Genomic DNA, 15,370 nt, shown 5'->3' with positions numbered 1-15,370 from the left:
TAGCAAGGCCGTAGCCATGTTGACAAGCTGCATCCCTTATAAAACCTTGTTAATCCCCTCCCCACCTCATCCTGATTGGCAGCCAAGTAACCCCTGCCTCCTCATCCCCAGACCCTTCACCCCAGGACCTGGGGCAGTTCTGAGCGGTTGGAGGCTGCGTTCGAAACCCTCCCAAGTTCCAGGCGGTTGAGCAGCCTCTGCCCAGTGTCCTGAGGGGACCTGTGCCCCATGCAGCCGGCAGAGATGGACCCTCTGACTGCCCCCCCTCCTTCCCGCTGGCCCTCACTGCTCCAGTTCTTCAGAAACCTCTTTGGGCTCAGGAGGGGCGCGCGGAAGAGCCAAGAGACTGGTGCCGAGATGGAAGAAGTGGGAAACATCAGGGACCAAGAAGACACGAGCAGCCCAGCAATTTCCTCCACCACCGAGTTCAAGACCATCCTGCCGGTGGGTAACAAGCTAGAGGGCGACCCCCTGGACAAGGAGTCTCTGGGAGAGAGGCTGGAGGAGATCGTCAAGGAGCTGAAGGAAATCAGTCTCGGGGGGAACCCGTCAAGCAGGGGCGACCAGTCCCCTTCGATGCCAGGCACCAGTGGCATGGAGATGGGAGACTCCTCCGACTGGCCCATGACAGACCTCTCCGAGAGCAGCGGTGGTATCGATGGCAGCAGGAGCGAGGAGGAGAATCACCTTGCAGGGGATGAAGGGGCAGCTCCTGCTCCTGATGCTGCTGGTCCTCCGGCTCCTGTTGGATGGAGGAGGTCAGGCCCGAGGGACACCGGAGTGGGGGTGGAAATCAGTGGGGTGAATGAAAGATTGCAGAGCACTGACCTGAGCACTAAAACTGGCCCATTGCCACGAGGTTGCAAAGGGCATGGCATGCACCTTGCAAGGCTTGCAGTTGCCTGTACTCTGCCTTTCTTGGCTTACAGAGGTTTGAGGCTGGAACAAGTCAGCTTCACACTGCATTAACATGTGGTTTGCACATCGATATGCAGAGATCCTTTAGGCCTGAATGCCGCCTGCTCAAAACTTCCCACTCCTGCATTCTTGCTAGAGCTGCTCTGGCAATGTGCTGGTGTTTGGCTAGGTGCACTGTCTGGACCTGCTCCAAGCAGCTGTGCTAGCTCTCTTACTCTCACTGTTATTATAGCAGCAGTGGGAAAGTCAGGGGTAGATCAGTGCAGATGTAGCCTTACAGCTGTGTTCCTTGCAGATACTTGGTGTCCTTTTGCACCGGGGAAGGCCAGTTTAACAGCTCTCACCTCATTAGCCACCAACAATACAGGTGCTTTTGTAGCAATGTTTCAGGCATGTGTTAGGTAGCTGTGTTGGTCTGAGACAAAAAGAAATGCAACAATCTAGGACTTTTTTTTGCACTTTCTCAGTTGGTCTAATAAGAGGTATCATTTCTGAACCAAGAGTTCTAGGTTTTTGCATTTCTTTTTGGAGGAGCGTCATTCTTAGACCACATCTGAAGTATTGTGAATACTTTGTGGGCTGCTTCGGGTAAAGTCTGGGCAGATCCCAGCAGGGTATGTTTGGTCACACTAGTTGAGCTGACCAGTTTTACTTTTGCTGCTGGCTGAGGACCCACTGTTCACGGCCCTTGCCTCTGCTACAGTCAGGCTAATAGATATATAGGCCTGTGCAAAGCAGCTAGTATTAGCACCGGGGCTTTTTTTTAAAGTAGCGAGCTATGGTGGGCAGGGGTCCCCCTACTGTCCCCTCCCCCCCCCGCCCCTAGTACTTACCAGCTCTGAGTCAGCTGCAGTTCCCTGCTGCAGCAGCCCGGGACTGCCCGAATCAGCAAAGCTCTCCGAATCTTTTTCAAAGATTTGAATGGATTCAGACCTTTAAATTGGTCCCGATTCAATTCGGATTTGGAGATTCGACCACCGAATTGGGCCGAATCGCATCGCCACCCGAAGCTTCGCACAGCCCTAGCAGATAATACTCGGAGGTCACCCAGGCTTGGCAGCGATGCAAAACAAACAAAAGAAGTTTAACAAATAAGTTAGACCTCAGCCATCTTCCAGTGGCTCTTCCAGGCTTCACCTCCTGGTTGCATCTTATCTTTCAGAGGCTTTGCAGGCTTCCACAAGAAAGCAAATGATCAAGCAAACAAACAGAGAGAGAAAAGGCCTGCTCCGGGTTCTCCTGGTGGCTGTTTAACCCATGGTGGCTCCAGGCAGTCTGTTTCTTGGCCAGATGCAGCCCCTTGGGCCTGCTTTCAGTGGCTTTTATCCTTCCCATCTGGGCTTAGGTGGCTAACCCTCTCTCACTCCCCAGACCAGTGTCAGCTCCCTTGCTGCGGGGCTCACTGCGTCCCAGGACCTGGTTCCCCAGCCTCCCAGGTCTGGGGTGGGTATGCAGAGGTGCTTCTGGTGTGCGGGGCTGTTCAGATTCCCCCAAACCCCTAGTAACAGGGCAGGGCCCTGTTCCATACTTGTGGATACCTCTCTTCACCTTCACAATCTTGAAGCCCACTAATGAGCAGTTGTGTAACATCTCTGTAGCAATTGTTGCCTTGGGAAAGTGGTGGTTTAATGTATGGTATTTATGGTTGCCTTAGATGTGCTGGGAACACTAGGTCCACACAACAACCAACAGCAAATGCTGCCCAGACGGGCACTGATTGGGTCTGGGGAGTCTTTTGAGTCTAGTGATGGGATGGATCTGTGACTGGCTGTGGTGGGGTGGGGTACATGCATCTGTGAATGACTGAGAGGGGGAAGAAAGGAGTCATCAAAGATGCCAGGAAATGGGTTTGAAAATACTAGATCTGACAGTGACAGAAGTAATTCAGAGGCCAGGAAGTGGCATTGGCCATCAGGAAGTTGGGAGGTCATTAGGTTATTTAGGCCCCAACCGTAATGCACCAGCAACCTGAGGGGTTTGCAAGAACAGCGCAGTTCTCCCTGGACATGGCTGAGGCATGTCCAGTGCAGACGGGGCAGGAACGGTGCTACGACCCGACTCCGCTGTTCAGGAACTATGTGGCAGTCCTGCTTGGTCTCTCTTTCATTGATCTTGGTCATAGCCATGTCAGCACAGTGCAGCGCTGACATCGCAAGCACGCTGGATTTGACACTCCAGTGCCCTGACCGTGAGCAGTCACTCACCTCAGTGCAGGAAGGGTGCAGAAGGCACCCAGAGCCCTGTGGTCCTATTTGCACCCACTCAGCATCGACAGAGAAGACAACGTGGATTGCAGAGAAGACGATCGACTGACTGCTACAGTGCAGGTGGGATCTTTGACCTCGCACATTCATTCGCACATTCATACATTCGCACATTACATTCTGACCTGCACACGAGCTGAGAACTAAGGACAGGCCTACGTTAGGAAATGCTTTCTCTGCTTCCAATCCTACTAGCATACGCGCGGCTTATTCCAGCAGGAAGTGCTTTCACCAGCATAGCTCATAATGGTTCCCTGAGGGAAATAAACCCTAGCAGGAAAAGCACATACATGCCAGTTTAACCACTGGGACTCTGGCTACTGTAGAAAAATTGTAGCAAAATAATGTCCCTAACTGACACGGCCGTACCAGCCAAGTTTTTTATGGTAGACCGGGACACCAATGGAACCGTAAACTCTATCAAAAATAGGTGGTTTATTATTAGTATTGCGACAAAGGAAAGATGTCCCAGTGGTAAACAGCACAGCTGCTTTCCAGAGAAGTTTTCTGTAACCCCACAGCAGCAGGAAACGTCACATTTTAGCTTCCTTTACTTGTTCCGTGCACCAGGTCTCCCTTTTCTCTGCACTTCTTCACTCTCCTTTCCCTTCCTGCCCCTGCTGCAGGAGGTCAGAAGTGATGAGCTAAATGCAGCGCTCTTGCCAAAGGCTGTCACACACAGCACAGGTAACAGTGGCAGAGTTACATCAGCACAGCCAACGTCAAATGAAAGGAGAGGGGAGAAAGGACCTACAAGTAGGTCTGTGTGTGTGACAGAGCTGACAGCATACACAGCTGCCATCACTTCTCTGTCCCTTGCCCTGGCATTTCTGACCTGTTGGAAGAGGCTTAGTTTGAACCACCAGTACTAAGCTGTTGAGAAGCCTCAGCCCAGGCCCAGGTCCCCTCCTGACCCCAGCGCCCCGCTAACCCTGGCAGAGGTGGGTCCTCTGACAATTCGCCCTCTTTCCAGCAGGCCCTCGCTGCTCCAGCTCCTCAGGAATCTCCCTGGGCTCAGGAAGAGCACACGGGAGGGCCAAGGAACCAGTGCTAGGGTGAAAACAGTGAAAAACATCAAGGGCCAAGATGCAGACAACCCAGCAGATCCAGCAGCAGCTGAGTCTGAGCCCATCCTGCCATCAGGCAAACAGCTCACAGGCAACCCCCTGGCTGATGAACCTCGGGAAAACACACTGGAGGAGTTTGCGGAGGAGATCAAGGAAGAACTGAAGGAAATCAGTCTTGGAGGCACCTCTGTGACCAGGGGCATGGAGATGGGAGACTCTCCAGGCTTTGCTAACATCCCTCTGAGTAGGGAAGGCAGGATGGCACAGGAGCTAGATGGCAAAACCTCTGGCCAGGCAGTGGAGTTCATGGAAGAAGCTTCTGGGGACACAGGATCTTTGAGAAAGTAAGTTGACTGTTAGACCTGGACCAGCTTCAGGTCTCACAGCAGTCATCAGCCAACCCCTCTTTATTTCAGTGAGATCAGCACTGGGCCCTGGGCTGGTGAGGAGGGTCCTGAGATGTGTGATGGTGAATAGGAAATAATTGTGTGAGGCCAGGTGGGCAACTAGAAACCAGTGAGACATTGGACAGTTGTTTTTTTCCCCCCCAAAGAGCAGCAAGGTTGAGCATTATGAAAGATAACAGGCCGTTTCATTTAGCACTTGGTCACACTGATATGAGCCCATGAATTTCTGTAAAGTCAGTCCCTCTCACCAACTGCCATAGACTTTGACATCCAAGCCTGGCCAACCAGACTGCAAAAACATACTGATCTTCACCAGGACCAGTGCTCTAAGCACAAGGGCCAGATTCTGCTTCCAGTTCACACCAGTAAGTCTGCTGTAACTCTACCAAAATCCAGGTGTCCCTTTGTACATACCCTAGTGTCTATGAGAGAGCTGCACTGTGTGTCCTTCCCGACCATGACCTCTGTGGGTCAAGGTTGCCAACAATGCGGACAATCGGTATCAGCTGTAGTGCCTAGTCTGAGTTGGCCAGAGAGTTTGTTCCTTAGTTTGAAGGCCACAGAGATGTGCGTCCCTCTGTTCCATCCCACGTATTGACATCCTACCGTGCATAACTGTGCTTTGGGGTCAGGGCCAGGGTCTCCCAGGTTCTGCTGGCCAACACCGAAGGGCTTGCATCAGCTGCAGGAGACCTGCCAACACCCATGGAGGACTTCGGTGGTGAGGATGAGAGGGAGCATCTGCTCAAAGGTGAGGGTCATGCACTCTGCTGTTGGGAGAGGCTTCTGACTACGTGTCTGCGTAAAGACTGGCTGATATAATAAACCCTGATCACCCCAAGACACAAGCACCTTTAATGCTATTCTCCTGCTAGGTAATTTAACATGCTGTCATGTGTTTAAATACACAAGGGGAGCTTGTCTGCTGGGGTAACTCCATTCACTCCCCTGGAGGTGCACCAGCAGAGGAGGGCTAGGGCTTGGCCCAGGGGGGCAGGAACTTGCTCACATGCTGTACATGAGGCGCGTGTTATCATTCCATATAGGGCAGCATAAAGGATGTAGGAGACGGCCTTCAAAGGATTTGCTCCTTAATTTGGGATCTTTTTCAACAGAGGATCTTCATGCAGAATCTCCCAAGGAAGAGCTGTCTCCCTGGAACAAGCTCATCACCTTGTACAAGCAGCAGTGGAAGCTTCCTGTTCCCAAGGTGGGTGGGTTACACGTGATACACGATTGCACATGAATTGTGGAGCTGGAAGGGACCTCAAGGGTCATCTGGTCTGGCTCCCTCCATGAATGCACAATGCTGCTCCTAAATCATCCTTAACCAGTGCTTACCCACCTGCTTTTTGAAAACCTCCAAGGCGCTTGTATGCCACAAACTGGATTAATCCCATCTCTCGTGAGAAAAGAGACTGTCAGTAGCATGGTGTGGGCTTCTCCTGCCACTCATCCTGGTCAAAGCACTGCCCAGAACTTCCCATTCCAAGGTTTTTACCCTGTTGGAAGCTGTGGGGCTTTGGGGACATCCCTGCAGGCCTCTGCAGCTTCTTCTACTGGAACTGGAGATTGGCAGTAGACTCTGCTGGGCTCTGCACAGGGTGCTGCGCTTAGGGGCGTACTGGTTAAGTGCATAACCCAACACCAACCCCAACTTTTTGCCTACCGTTTCCATTGTAACCAACTCTGGATCTTCCCCTATCATAGCGCATAACCACTTAATTGCTGTGCATATCGCAGACCCACTGTCTGGTTTGTAACTTAATAGCACCCCCTCACTGCCTGCTAATTGTACTGGCCACTTCATACTCTGTAATTAAATGTACCCCGTTTCACTGCCTCATGAATGTCAAACGGCTGCTATGAAGAGCCTTGAAAAGGCAGGGAGCTAGCCAGATTCAGGGCTGCTAATACCACAGCCCTGAAGCGGCCAAGGAAGTGATTGAGCAGCGTTTTAGAGGGCTGTCCGGGGGGTTAACAGCACCACAACTGACCCAAACCCGTCATTTTCAGGGCCTCTAAAAGTCAATGTCCCAGCTTACTATTAACAATCAAGGCCCCATTTCTACTGTAACGGGTGTTGCACCAAGTTATCCCCTTCGGGACATGATCGGTTGGCTGCCTGCAGGCAGCAGAGAGGGAGTGATGGGCACTGTTTTAAAAACAATGCTGGAAACATGTCTGAGGCCATTTAAAAAAAGTTTTCAACTAATTTCCCCTCTCTAGTCTGCCACGCCCTCTTACAGGATGTGAAGCTGCTTGAATAGGGGAGACAGGCCCAGCAAGCGGTGAGAACATGGTTAGACCCGACTTCTTTTTGTCACCCATTCCATGTGACTTTGAGCAAGCTGTTCTTGGCCGTGCCTCAGTTTCCCCACTTGTAATGGAATAACAGCATGTGCAGCTTGCCAAAACCCTTGGAGCGCCTTGGAAGGGAATCGCAATCCAGAAGGGCAATAGATTTTCAAGATTAGCACCTGGAAATGGTTTCTTGCCATTCCCCAAGTTGGAGGATAGAGCACATCTTGATGTGAGTCCGTTTTCTCTCTTCTCATCTCATCTTTCATGTCCCTGCAATTCTATCTCCAGGAAAACCTGCTGGAGTGGAAAAAAGAAGGCGGCTCCTGTGGAAATCTAACCGCTTATGGTTTTACGACAACCAAGCCTCACCACATCTCTGCAGAGTCCTTTGGCACTACCGTCATCTGTAGGTGAGCTCTCCTGCTCTCTTCTGGAGGGGAAGCAAGCGTAATATTCACCTCCATTCCCCAAGCCCAGATTGGCCACGTTCCGAAATCTGCCTCGTTCCACCCAGCTCGGCAGGTCAACGTGAACTATATGTAAGAATTCTGTTAGGCCACGTGACGTGGATTTTGGCTGTGGTCCAGCGACCGTGGTGAATTTGGAAGGCAAGGGCTGGTTACACTCAGTCTAAAGTGCCCATCTACCCTGCCTTATACTCACTCTAATCACTAGGTGGGGCTGCTCGACTTAAAATGAAATACAAGTGGATCCCATCAGTACCAAGGAGCGGTAAAGGATGGCAGAGGGCAGCTTAAAGAGGGGGAAACTGATTTTTTCTTCCTGTGCCTTATGAAATAAATTATGCAAATATCCCAGTGTTTAAAACTGCAGGGGACAAGCCAGCATATATATAGTACCAAACACTGTGTGGCGATGGCCTGGCTGGCTGCGTGCTGCTACTGCTGGGAAAGTCTGGGCAACAGAGCTAAAATCCACTTTGGGTTTCATGCTCCACGGTCGCTCGAGTGAAAGGAGAATCTCTAATTGAGCAGCTGAGGTCCTGGATTACAGCTGAGCAGCCTCTGCTCTACCCTGTAGGGAGCACTGCTGTGTCCAGGCCCACATCTTCCATGTATGTCTACAAAGAACGTGACTTGATTGTTTCTCTAAGCAGCACACAAGTGACTAAGAGAAAGCTCCTCCAAGGCTTCCCTTATTACTCTGAGCTATTATAAAAATCCTAATCACTGACAACAGGTGCCATGTTAGCTAAGAATCCACACATTAGGGCTGGACCTGTCTCTCTTTTGCTCTATTTGTACAGCACCTAGCACGTGGGTTCCTGGTCCCTGAGGGGAGTTTCTAGCACAATTGCAATGCAAACAATAAGCAAGACAGCCTGTGCCTGGCCAGGTTGTATGATTAGCTTTCTCTTCTAGGGGGCAGTTTCAGTCAGAGCACCAGTCTGCCCTGCAAAGTGGACTCTGATGAGAACTAGGTGCGTCTACACGTGCACATTTAATGCACATTAGCCAGATTTAAGGCACATTACAGACACACATCTAGATGTGTACACCCTTAATGCACCTTAAAAATGGCAATTTAAGGCTATTCAAGCCTAAATTTGATAGCTGCATAAAGCAGGTATCAAATTTATGTGCGAATAGCTAAATCGCATTAGCAAATGTGTAGATGTGTTAATGTGCATTAACATAGTGCGTGCCCATTGACCTGGGACTAACTTTAGTCCCAAGTTGGTCCGCACACGACACTGATGTGTGCTACTGCATCTACATGCTTGCTAATGTCATTTAGCTCTTTGCGCATAAATTTGATACCTGCTTTATGCGTGGGCGTGGAGACGCATGCCGAGATCACCTTAATGCGCATTAGGCAAATGCACGTCACATTTAGGCGCGTGTAAAAGCACATGTCGACATGCCCATAGAATCACAGAAAATGAGGGTTGGGAGGGACCTCAGGAGGTCACATCTGGTCCAATCCCCTGCTCAAAGCAGGACTGGCCCCAGTTAGATCATTCCATCCAGGGCTTTGTCAAGCCGGGCCTTAAAACCCTCCAAGGATGGAGAGTCCACAACCTCTCTAGGTAACCTGTTCCAGTGCTTCATCACCCTCCTAGTAAGAAAGTGTTTCTTAATATCCAGCCTAAACCTCTCTTGCTCCAACTTGAGCCCATTGCTCCTTGTTCTGTCATCCGCCACCACTGAGAACAGCCCAGCTCCATCCTCTTTGCAGCCCCCCTGCAGGGAACTGAAAACTGCTATCAAATCCCCTCTCAGTCTTCTCTTCTCCAAACTAAATAAGCTCAATTCCCTCAGCCTCTCCTTGTAAGTCCCCAGCCTCCAAACCATGTTTGTTACCCTCCACTGTACTTTTTCCAACTTGCCCGCTTCCTTTCTGTAGTGGGGGGCCCAAAACTGGACACTACTCCAGATGTGGCCTCAGCAGTGCAGAGGGAGGATGCAGGAGGTAAAGTAGACTGCAGCTTACTCTCCGTTAGCTGGAGTGGCTGTACAACAGCAAACAGTCATTTGCATTAGGCAAGCCACATGCCCTGACTTGCAGATCTGCAGGGAGCTGACAGATTTCTTAAGAAGGGGCCATTTTTAGAACCAGCAATAGGATGAGCTGTAAAAGCAAGCCGGGTGCTGCATTCCTACACAGATGTCCAAACACCCACCCTGGCCCCATGGACGTCTTTGGCCGTCTGAGCAGCGGGGTGGGTGTCTCTCTGCTGAGGTTCTTGCTGCAGTGCGGTGTCGAGGCTCCGGTGTGGCACTTCTCGTGGGCACTAAGCTCACCTGCTCAGTGTAAAGAACCAACAGATCTGGGCCACTTTCCTGTAATAGCTGCTAGAGCTTGCTCAACATTAATCAAGCAGACTGTTCGCCCATGTCCAGAAGCCAACTTGTACTTTTCAGAAGTTGGAAAAGCAGTCAAGCTGTCACTGGCTTAGAACAAAAGAAATACACTTTCTGTTACTCCATTGTATGATCAAGGGGGAAGGAAGGAGTTTTGGCTTCTCCATGCAGCTATTGTGCAGACGATGCAGGTTGCGTAGTCCACGTGTCTGCACCTCTGGAATCAGAACTCGTGGTAGAGTTGATATCTTTTATTAGACCAACTAGATTTTTGCAAAAAAAAAATTCTTGAATTGCAAGCTTTCAGGCACAAGCACCCCTCTTCAGGCCCAGGACCTCCATAGCACGTCTGGAAGCACTTCAGAGACTCTCAACAGCTGGGGATGGAGCAGGCTGTGTTGCTGACCCATACCCTCCTCCTTTCTCCGCAGCTGTCTATTCAGGATGACTCCTTCCAGTCACTTGCAGTGTCCCAAATGCTGGGGCCCCCACCACCTTCCCTGAGGAAATCAATCCAGTATCTACCAGATTTTCCTCCTAACCAAACAGAAGCAAACCTTGTGGGCCGAGAAAGCTAAAATCCAGGGACTATGTTGAACGGGAGCCGAGACTCCTGCAGATCCCTAGACAGGCTCCTCAGTATACAGGGGGAGAGGCCATCCAACCAGTAATTAAAAAATTCCTTTTTGGCAAACTGCCCCTTGGTCCCGGCAGGTCCTTGTGAATCAGGCACATTCTCTGACTGCCTCTTGGCTATGGGATGCCCTGACCTCAGTCTTAGTACAGCGATGCTGTGCGTACTAAGATGCTGGGGCTGGGAACGATGCACAGCTTGACTAGCACAAGGATGCCTCTCACCCCAGAATTGTTTCTGTTTCTGCTCCCTGGCAAGGTTATAAGGCCTGAAGGCCTAGAATAGGATCTGGGAGCTCACCATCACGCAGCAAAATGGAAACATATGCAAAGATGCAGTGTCCCCAGTTCTGCTCTGTTATATCCATATGAATCCACGGTAGCTCTTCAACACTGCAGGGACCGTGGCTCCCCTATGCTTCGGAGGAGAATTTGACTCTGTGCCTCTTCTATTCAGCAGCTCTCAGATTTCTTTTCATTCCTAGATGTGGCCTGTGCTGGAACCAGGACACCTGGCTTTTGGTCCCAGCTCTGCTCATCTAGGAGCTGGGGCTTGTGAGGCTTCGTTCACTAGCTGTGTGGGTGATGCTAGACGAGGGCGTAGTATTACTCTTGTTGTCACTACGGTTTGTGGGGTGAATTCCGGTGATGGTCTTTTCTGATGCACTTATTTCTCCAATCGAGGCTTCCCAGAGGCAGAGCGGAGGAAACCATTGATCGCTGTGGAAGAGCCGAGGTTGACCTGAGAGCAGATGAACCAGAAGCTCCTGAAGAAGGCTGAGGTCAGTCTGGAACGGAAAGGCCCTGGGTGATTGAATTACCCCTGTGTGTGCAACATGCTCTGCACATTCATTCCTGCCTCTGTGCCCCTGGGTTGTCTGTCAGCCTCTCAGACACAGGCATAAAGCACCCACTTTGCATGGGGATTTTTGAGTGTTCAGAATCAACAAGGCGCGTGTGCACAGCATGAGCACAGGGCATGTGGAGGGATGAATGCTGGGGTGTATTCTTGCCTCTGCCACTGATTCACTGTGTGACCTTGGGCAACTCACTTAAGTTGAGACCTTTACAAAAGGAGCTCATAAGCAGGCACCTAAATACGCGGCCTGGTTTTCCGCAGCGCTGAACATCCAGCCGGTCCCACTGGAACACAGCATGTGTGAAAATCAGGCCATTTAACTAGGTAGTTAAACATTGGATTTAGTAGCTTAACTTTAGGCCCCCAGGATTGGAAATCCTGGTCATAACCTGCCCCCTGGCTCCATTCTCCCTCCTCTGCAGTGGAAGCTGTCACAGCTGTGCTGCAGGAGTTAGCAGAACATTTCATAACACGGTTCGAAATCCGTGGCTGGCACAAAGTTCAGAGTATGAGACCATCATTGGCTAAAGGACCGACCAGTCACCACGGGGAGAAAGTGTGATGAATGTCAATGTCCAAACTCGGGGCTGTAAAGGCAACCTTGTCCCTGGATCCTGGTTAATGATCATTCCCCTCACCTGAGCTCAGAGCTGGTCGGAGCCCAGGGCAGCTCTATATCACCTGGCAGCCGTCCAGCCCGCGGGGTGGCTGAAAGGAAGGAAAAAGCTGTTGCTTCTCTTCCACATGCAGGAAAAGCATGTCTGGAACCTAGCAAGGAGAAGTGCCACGGGGCGTGTGCCAAGCCCGCCGCCCGCCGTGTGTGCGTGGGTTTGGGTGTGTGCGTGTGCATGGTGCCCCTGTGATTTTTCAGTGGGTTTTGATTTGTTGCTTGTTCAAAGACGAGTTGTTTGCCTTTTTTCCCCGTGGCTGCAATGGGGGAAGGGAAGCTTCCAAATTTCATTATAAAAGCCTAATGCGGAGGCAGTTTGTTTTGAATCATCAAGCAATGAGTTTGAGGCTTCCCCCCCGTCACTCAACTCTCCTTGTGTGATATGCAGGCAGCACTAGTTTGCTTCGGAGCATTTAATGCTGAGATTGATGAGAGCTTCTTCTGCCCCTTCCTCCTTCCAGTCGGTTGGTGCTCTTCCCGCTCCCTGCACTCTCTGAATTATGCTCTGGGTATGTGGGGAGAACTGACCCTAACGGTGTACACAGCCAAGATGCTCTGAGAGCTCTGTAAACAGATAAATAGTAGATACATATGCTCTTCCTTTGCAAATGGTAAGCTAAGACAGAGAGGCCCATGGGCACATGATCAGAGTGCTTGGAAAAAATGAGTCTTTAGCAACACATTGCATCAGTGGGGCTAGAACCTAGGAGTCCCAATGCACCTGCTGTGGTGCATTAAAAAACCCAAGCCATGAGAAACCACAGACGTGGGTGCCAGGCACACCCATGGGAGCTGAATCCTGAGGCCCTGTCAGCAATCACAAAACCACCCCCCATTTTTCAGCCTTGGTGCAGCTGTACTGACATAAGCCGTAGTGTAGGCAGGGCTCTGCACCTCTTTATGGCAAGTCCTTCAAAGCCTGGTGACGGAAGCAGCTGAGTCCTGTTTCTCCTGGCACTTGCACCATTGCTAACAGCAGCTTGTGAAGTGAAATAACAGCTGCCAAAGAGAAATGAAGAGGCACAGGGGAGGCTGAGATCTGAAATGAGCAGGGCGCAGAGATACCCATGGCATGCTGGTGCAGGTGGCAGGCACTGCAGAGGAGCAAGCTCTTGCACCTGTAATGGTGGGATCCTGGGAATGGGCTGCTCAGGTCACTCCTGAGTAAGAAAGTAGGAAGGGAAGAGAGACCAGGGTCAGAGCTTACTAGGGCTTGAAGGCCCCTTTATGACCAAGTGCCCTGAGCTCCTGCAGAGCCAGCCAGGAAACCTGAGCGGGCAGTGGGATTGCCCACGTGAGACTGGCCCTCAGAAGAGCAGCCTGGCCTGCAAGCTGTTGGTGGGACTTTGGTGGGCAGCAGCGTGCTTGGCTAACACACTCTTTTTCTGCCCTGGCTAGAGCCTGCTCCTCAAAGAGATGGGAGAGCACCCCAAGACCAAGCTGCATCACTTCGTTTGAGCTGCAACCCTTTATTCACCAGGGGAAAGAAGACTGAGACCTTTTCTTTGGCTGCAACAGGCTGCTGTCTGGAACGAGGACTGTTCCAAAAAGCCCTTTAATTTCACTCTTCTTCCTGTTTCCTCCTTTATGTCTTTTTAAAGGGCCGCAGGATGTACCTCCTGCCTTCCCTGCCCGCCCCCACTGCAGCCCTTCCCATCCCTGACCAGCTTGGCTTTTCTTTAGAGTAGGTGCTTTACGTTAGTTGGTTGTGCCCATGTCTCCCTGTAGGACTCCCGTCCCTGCTACAGGAATTCTATGTTCGGTTCGCTTTCCTCTTTATTTACCAGCTCTTTCCAGTTTCCACATTCAAGAACCCCGTGTAAAAAACTGCAGGGGGAAGTTGGAGGGTAGGAATAAACATTTTCCCTGAGCAATCCCCGCTTCTTGTTGAGTGAGCAGGGGCTGATTTGAAGGGAAGACTTTCACTGGAGGGTGGGAGAAGGGGCACCCTCTGCTTGCTTTAGAGATTGGCCCCCATTTTAGGTGTCCCTCCCCTTTTCTGCGTAGATCAGGGGAGAGGTGTCCCATCCCTTTGTTGGCTCTCTGGGGCTCTTGGCGTCCCACCCCTCTTGCTATGGCAGTGCCAGGCTCCCTCCCCCTGTGCGGCGTCCCTGCTTCTTCAGCCTTATGCCACCAGAGCCGTGGGGCAGCCTCACGCATGGGCGTGGTGTGTCGTAGGACCGACAGGCAGGGCCCCACGTTGCCCCTGCCTTGCCCTTGCTATGGGAGCAGGCCGCCCACCTCATTTCAACCAGTGCTTCCACCCCGTCTTATTCAGCCGCTGCAGGCACCCAAACCGGCGACCTTGGGCAAGGGTTCCCAGCCTCCTCCCCAGGCTGCGAGCTGCTCATTAACAGCACTGTTCTCCCAATCCCAGGCGAGCTGAGCCGAAGCAGCTGCTGGCAGCCCAAGGCTCTTTCTAATCTGGGATTTCTATGACAGGAAGCGCACGCCCAGCCAACCTGTCAGAGGACAAAGCCTGCAACGTTTGCGCCGGCTCCCCAGGGGCATTCCTGTGTGGAGCAGTGGCTATTTCTGTCCCTTCTCCAGCCCCACGCTGGTTGATTTCCAATGGCTCTACGGCACGGGGCACCGTGCACCTGCTATTTCGGCCTACCTCCAGTCCCAGGAGGATGAATGCAGACAGGGCACCCAAGTAACCCAGAGTAGATGGCTCTCCACGGCTGTCAGCGCCTTCTCCCGAGGCACGGTCCTGTCTCTCTCAGCACCAGGCTGCAGGATTTCCCATGGACTCCCTCCCTTACCAGGGAATTGCGCTCCAGCGTCCCAACTCGTACTGATACCAAAATATCTTTGGGTCACAAAGAGCCTTGCAAGCGTGGCCGTAATTTCCTGAACCTGCAGATAGGCCAAAACAATAATCCCCATTCATCTGGAGGGGGCGTTTACCCTGGAGCCCAACAATGGCAAGTTAGATCACAGCAGTGTTAAGTTCTTTCCTCGCAGATTTAGCAGAACCAAGGAGGCAGCACAAGATACCCCACGCTCCCCGCCTCCCTTCCAAGGAGCTAAAGGCCCCACGTAACTTGTCGCCACTTGCTGAAATCACCTGCCAATGTCTCACCACCAATACAGCAACCTGCAGTTCCTGGAAGACAGGACACTGAAGGTCAAAGCAAACCACATTGAATTCAGCCTGCGTATAAGAAAGAGAGAGGCTTTTGCACAGCTTGCCTTTTGGATCAAAGGCTAAGGCAACAGTCTAATTGCATTAAGCGGGTGAGAAGCGGCTGCGAATGGCAGGCACATCCCACAACTAGTTGGCGTCATGGGATCCCCGTGGGGAAAGTGCAGGTGCTTCTGTGCAAGTGGCTGCCAAGGCTTATGGAACAAAACATCCCCTCGGGAGCAGGTAAGGGCTGCGAAGTGCAGCAGAGTGGTTCTTCCCTCAGCTTCTGGTGA

The 15,370-nt window shown here is 51.6% G+C and overlaps 1 protein-coding gene across 1 annotated transcript; it reads left to right on the top strand.

Moving 5' to 3' along the window:
- Positions 1-243: 243 nt before the first annotated feature.
- On the top strand, positions 244-13,644 carry LOC149853754 (uncharacterized). The gene is made up of 7 exons (XM_090026511.1): positions 244-758; positions 4,156-4,593; positions 5,289-5,407; positions 5,772-5,866; positions 7,249-7,370; positions 11,103-11,200; positions 13,346-13,644. Exons 1-6 carry the CDS (start codon positions 244-246, stop codon positions 11,197-11,199), a joined length of 1,386 nt encoding a protein of 461 aa, XP_089882637.1. The 3' UTR covers position 11,200; positions 13,346-13,644.
- Positions 13,645-15,370: the final 1,726 nt, after the last annotated feature.

This window comes from Crocodylus siamensis, chromosome 13, assembly GCF_052110815.1.
Source record: "Crocodylus siamensis isolate JL-2025a chromosome 13, ASM5211081v1, whole genome shotgun sequence".
NCBI classification, from domain to species: domain Eukaryota; kingdom Metazoa; phylum Chordata; order Crocodylia; family Crocodylidae; genus Crocodylus; species Crocodylus siamensis.
This window is presented reverse-complemented; position numbering and strand designations above follow the sequence as displayed.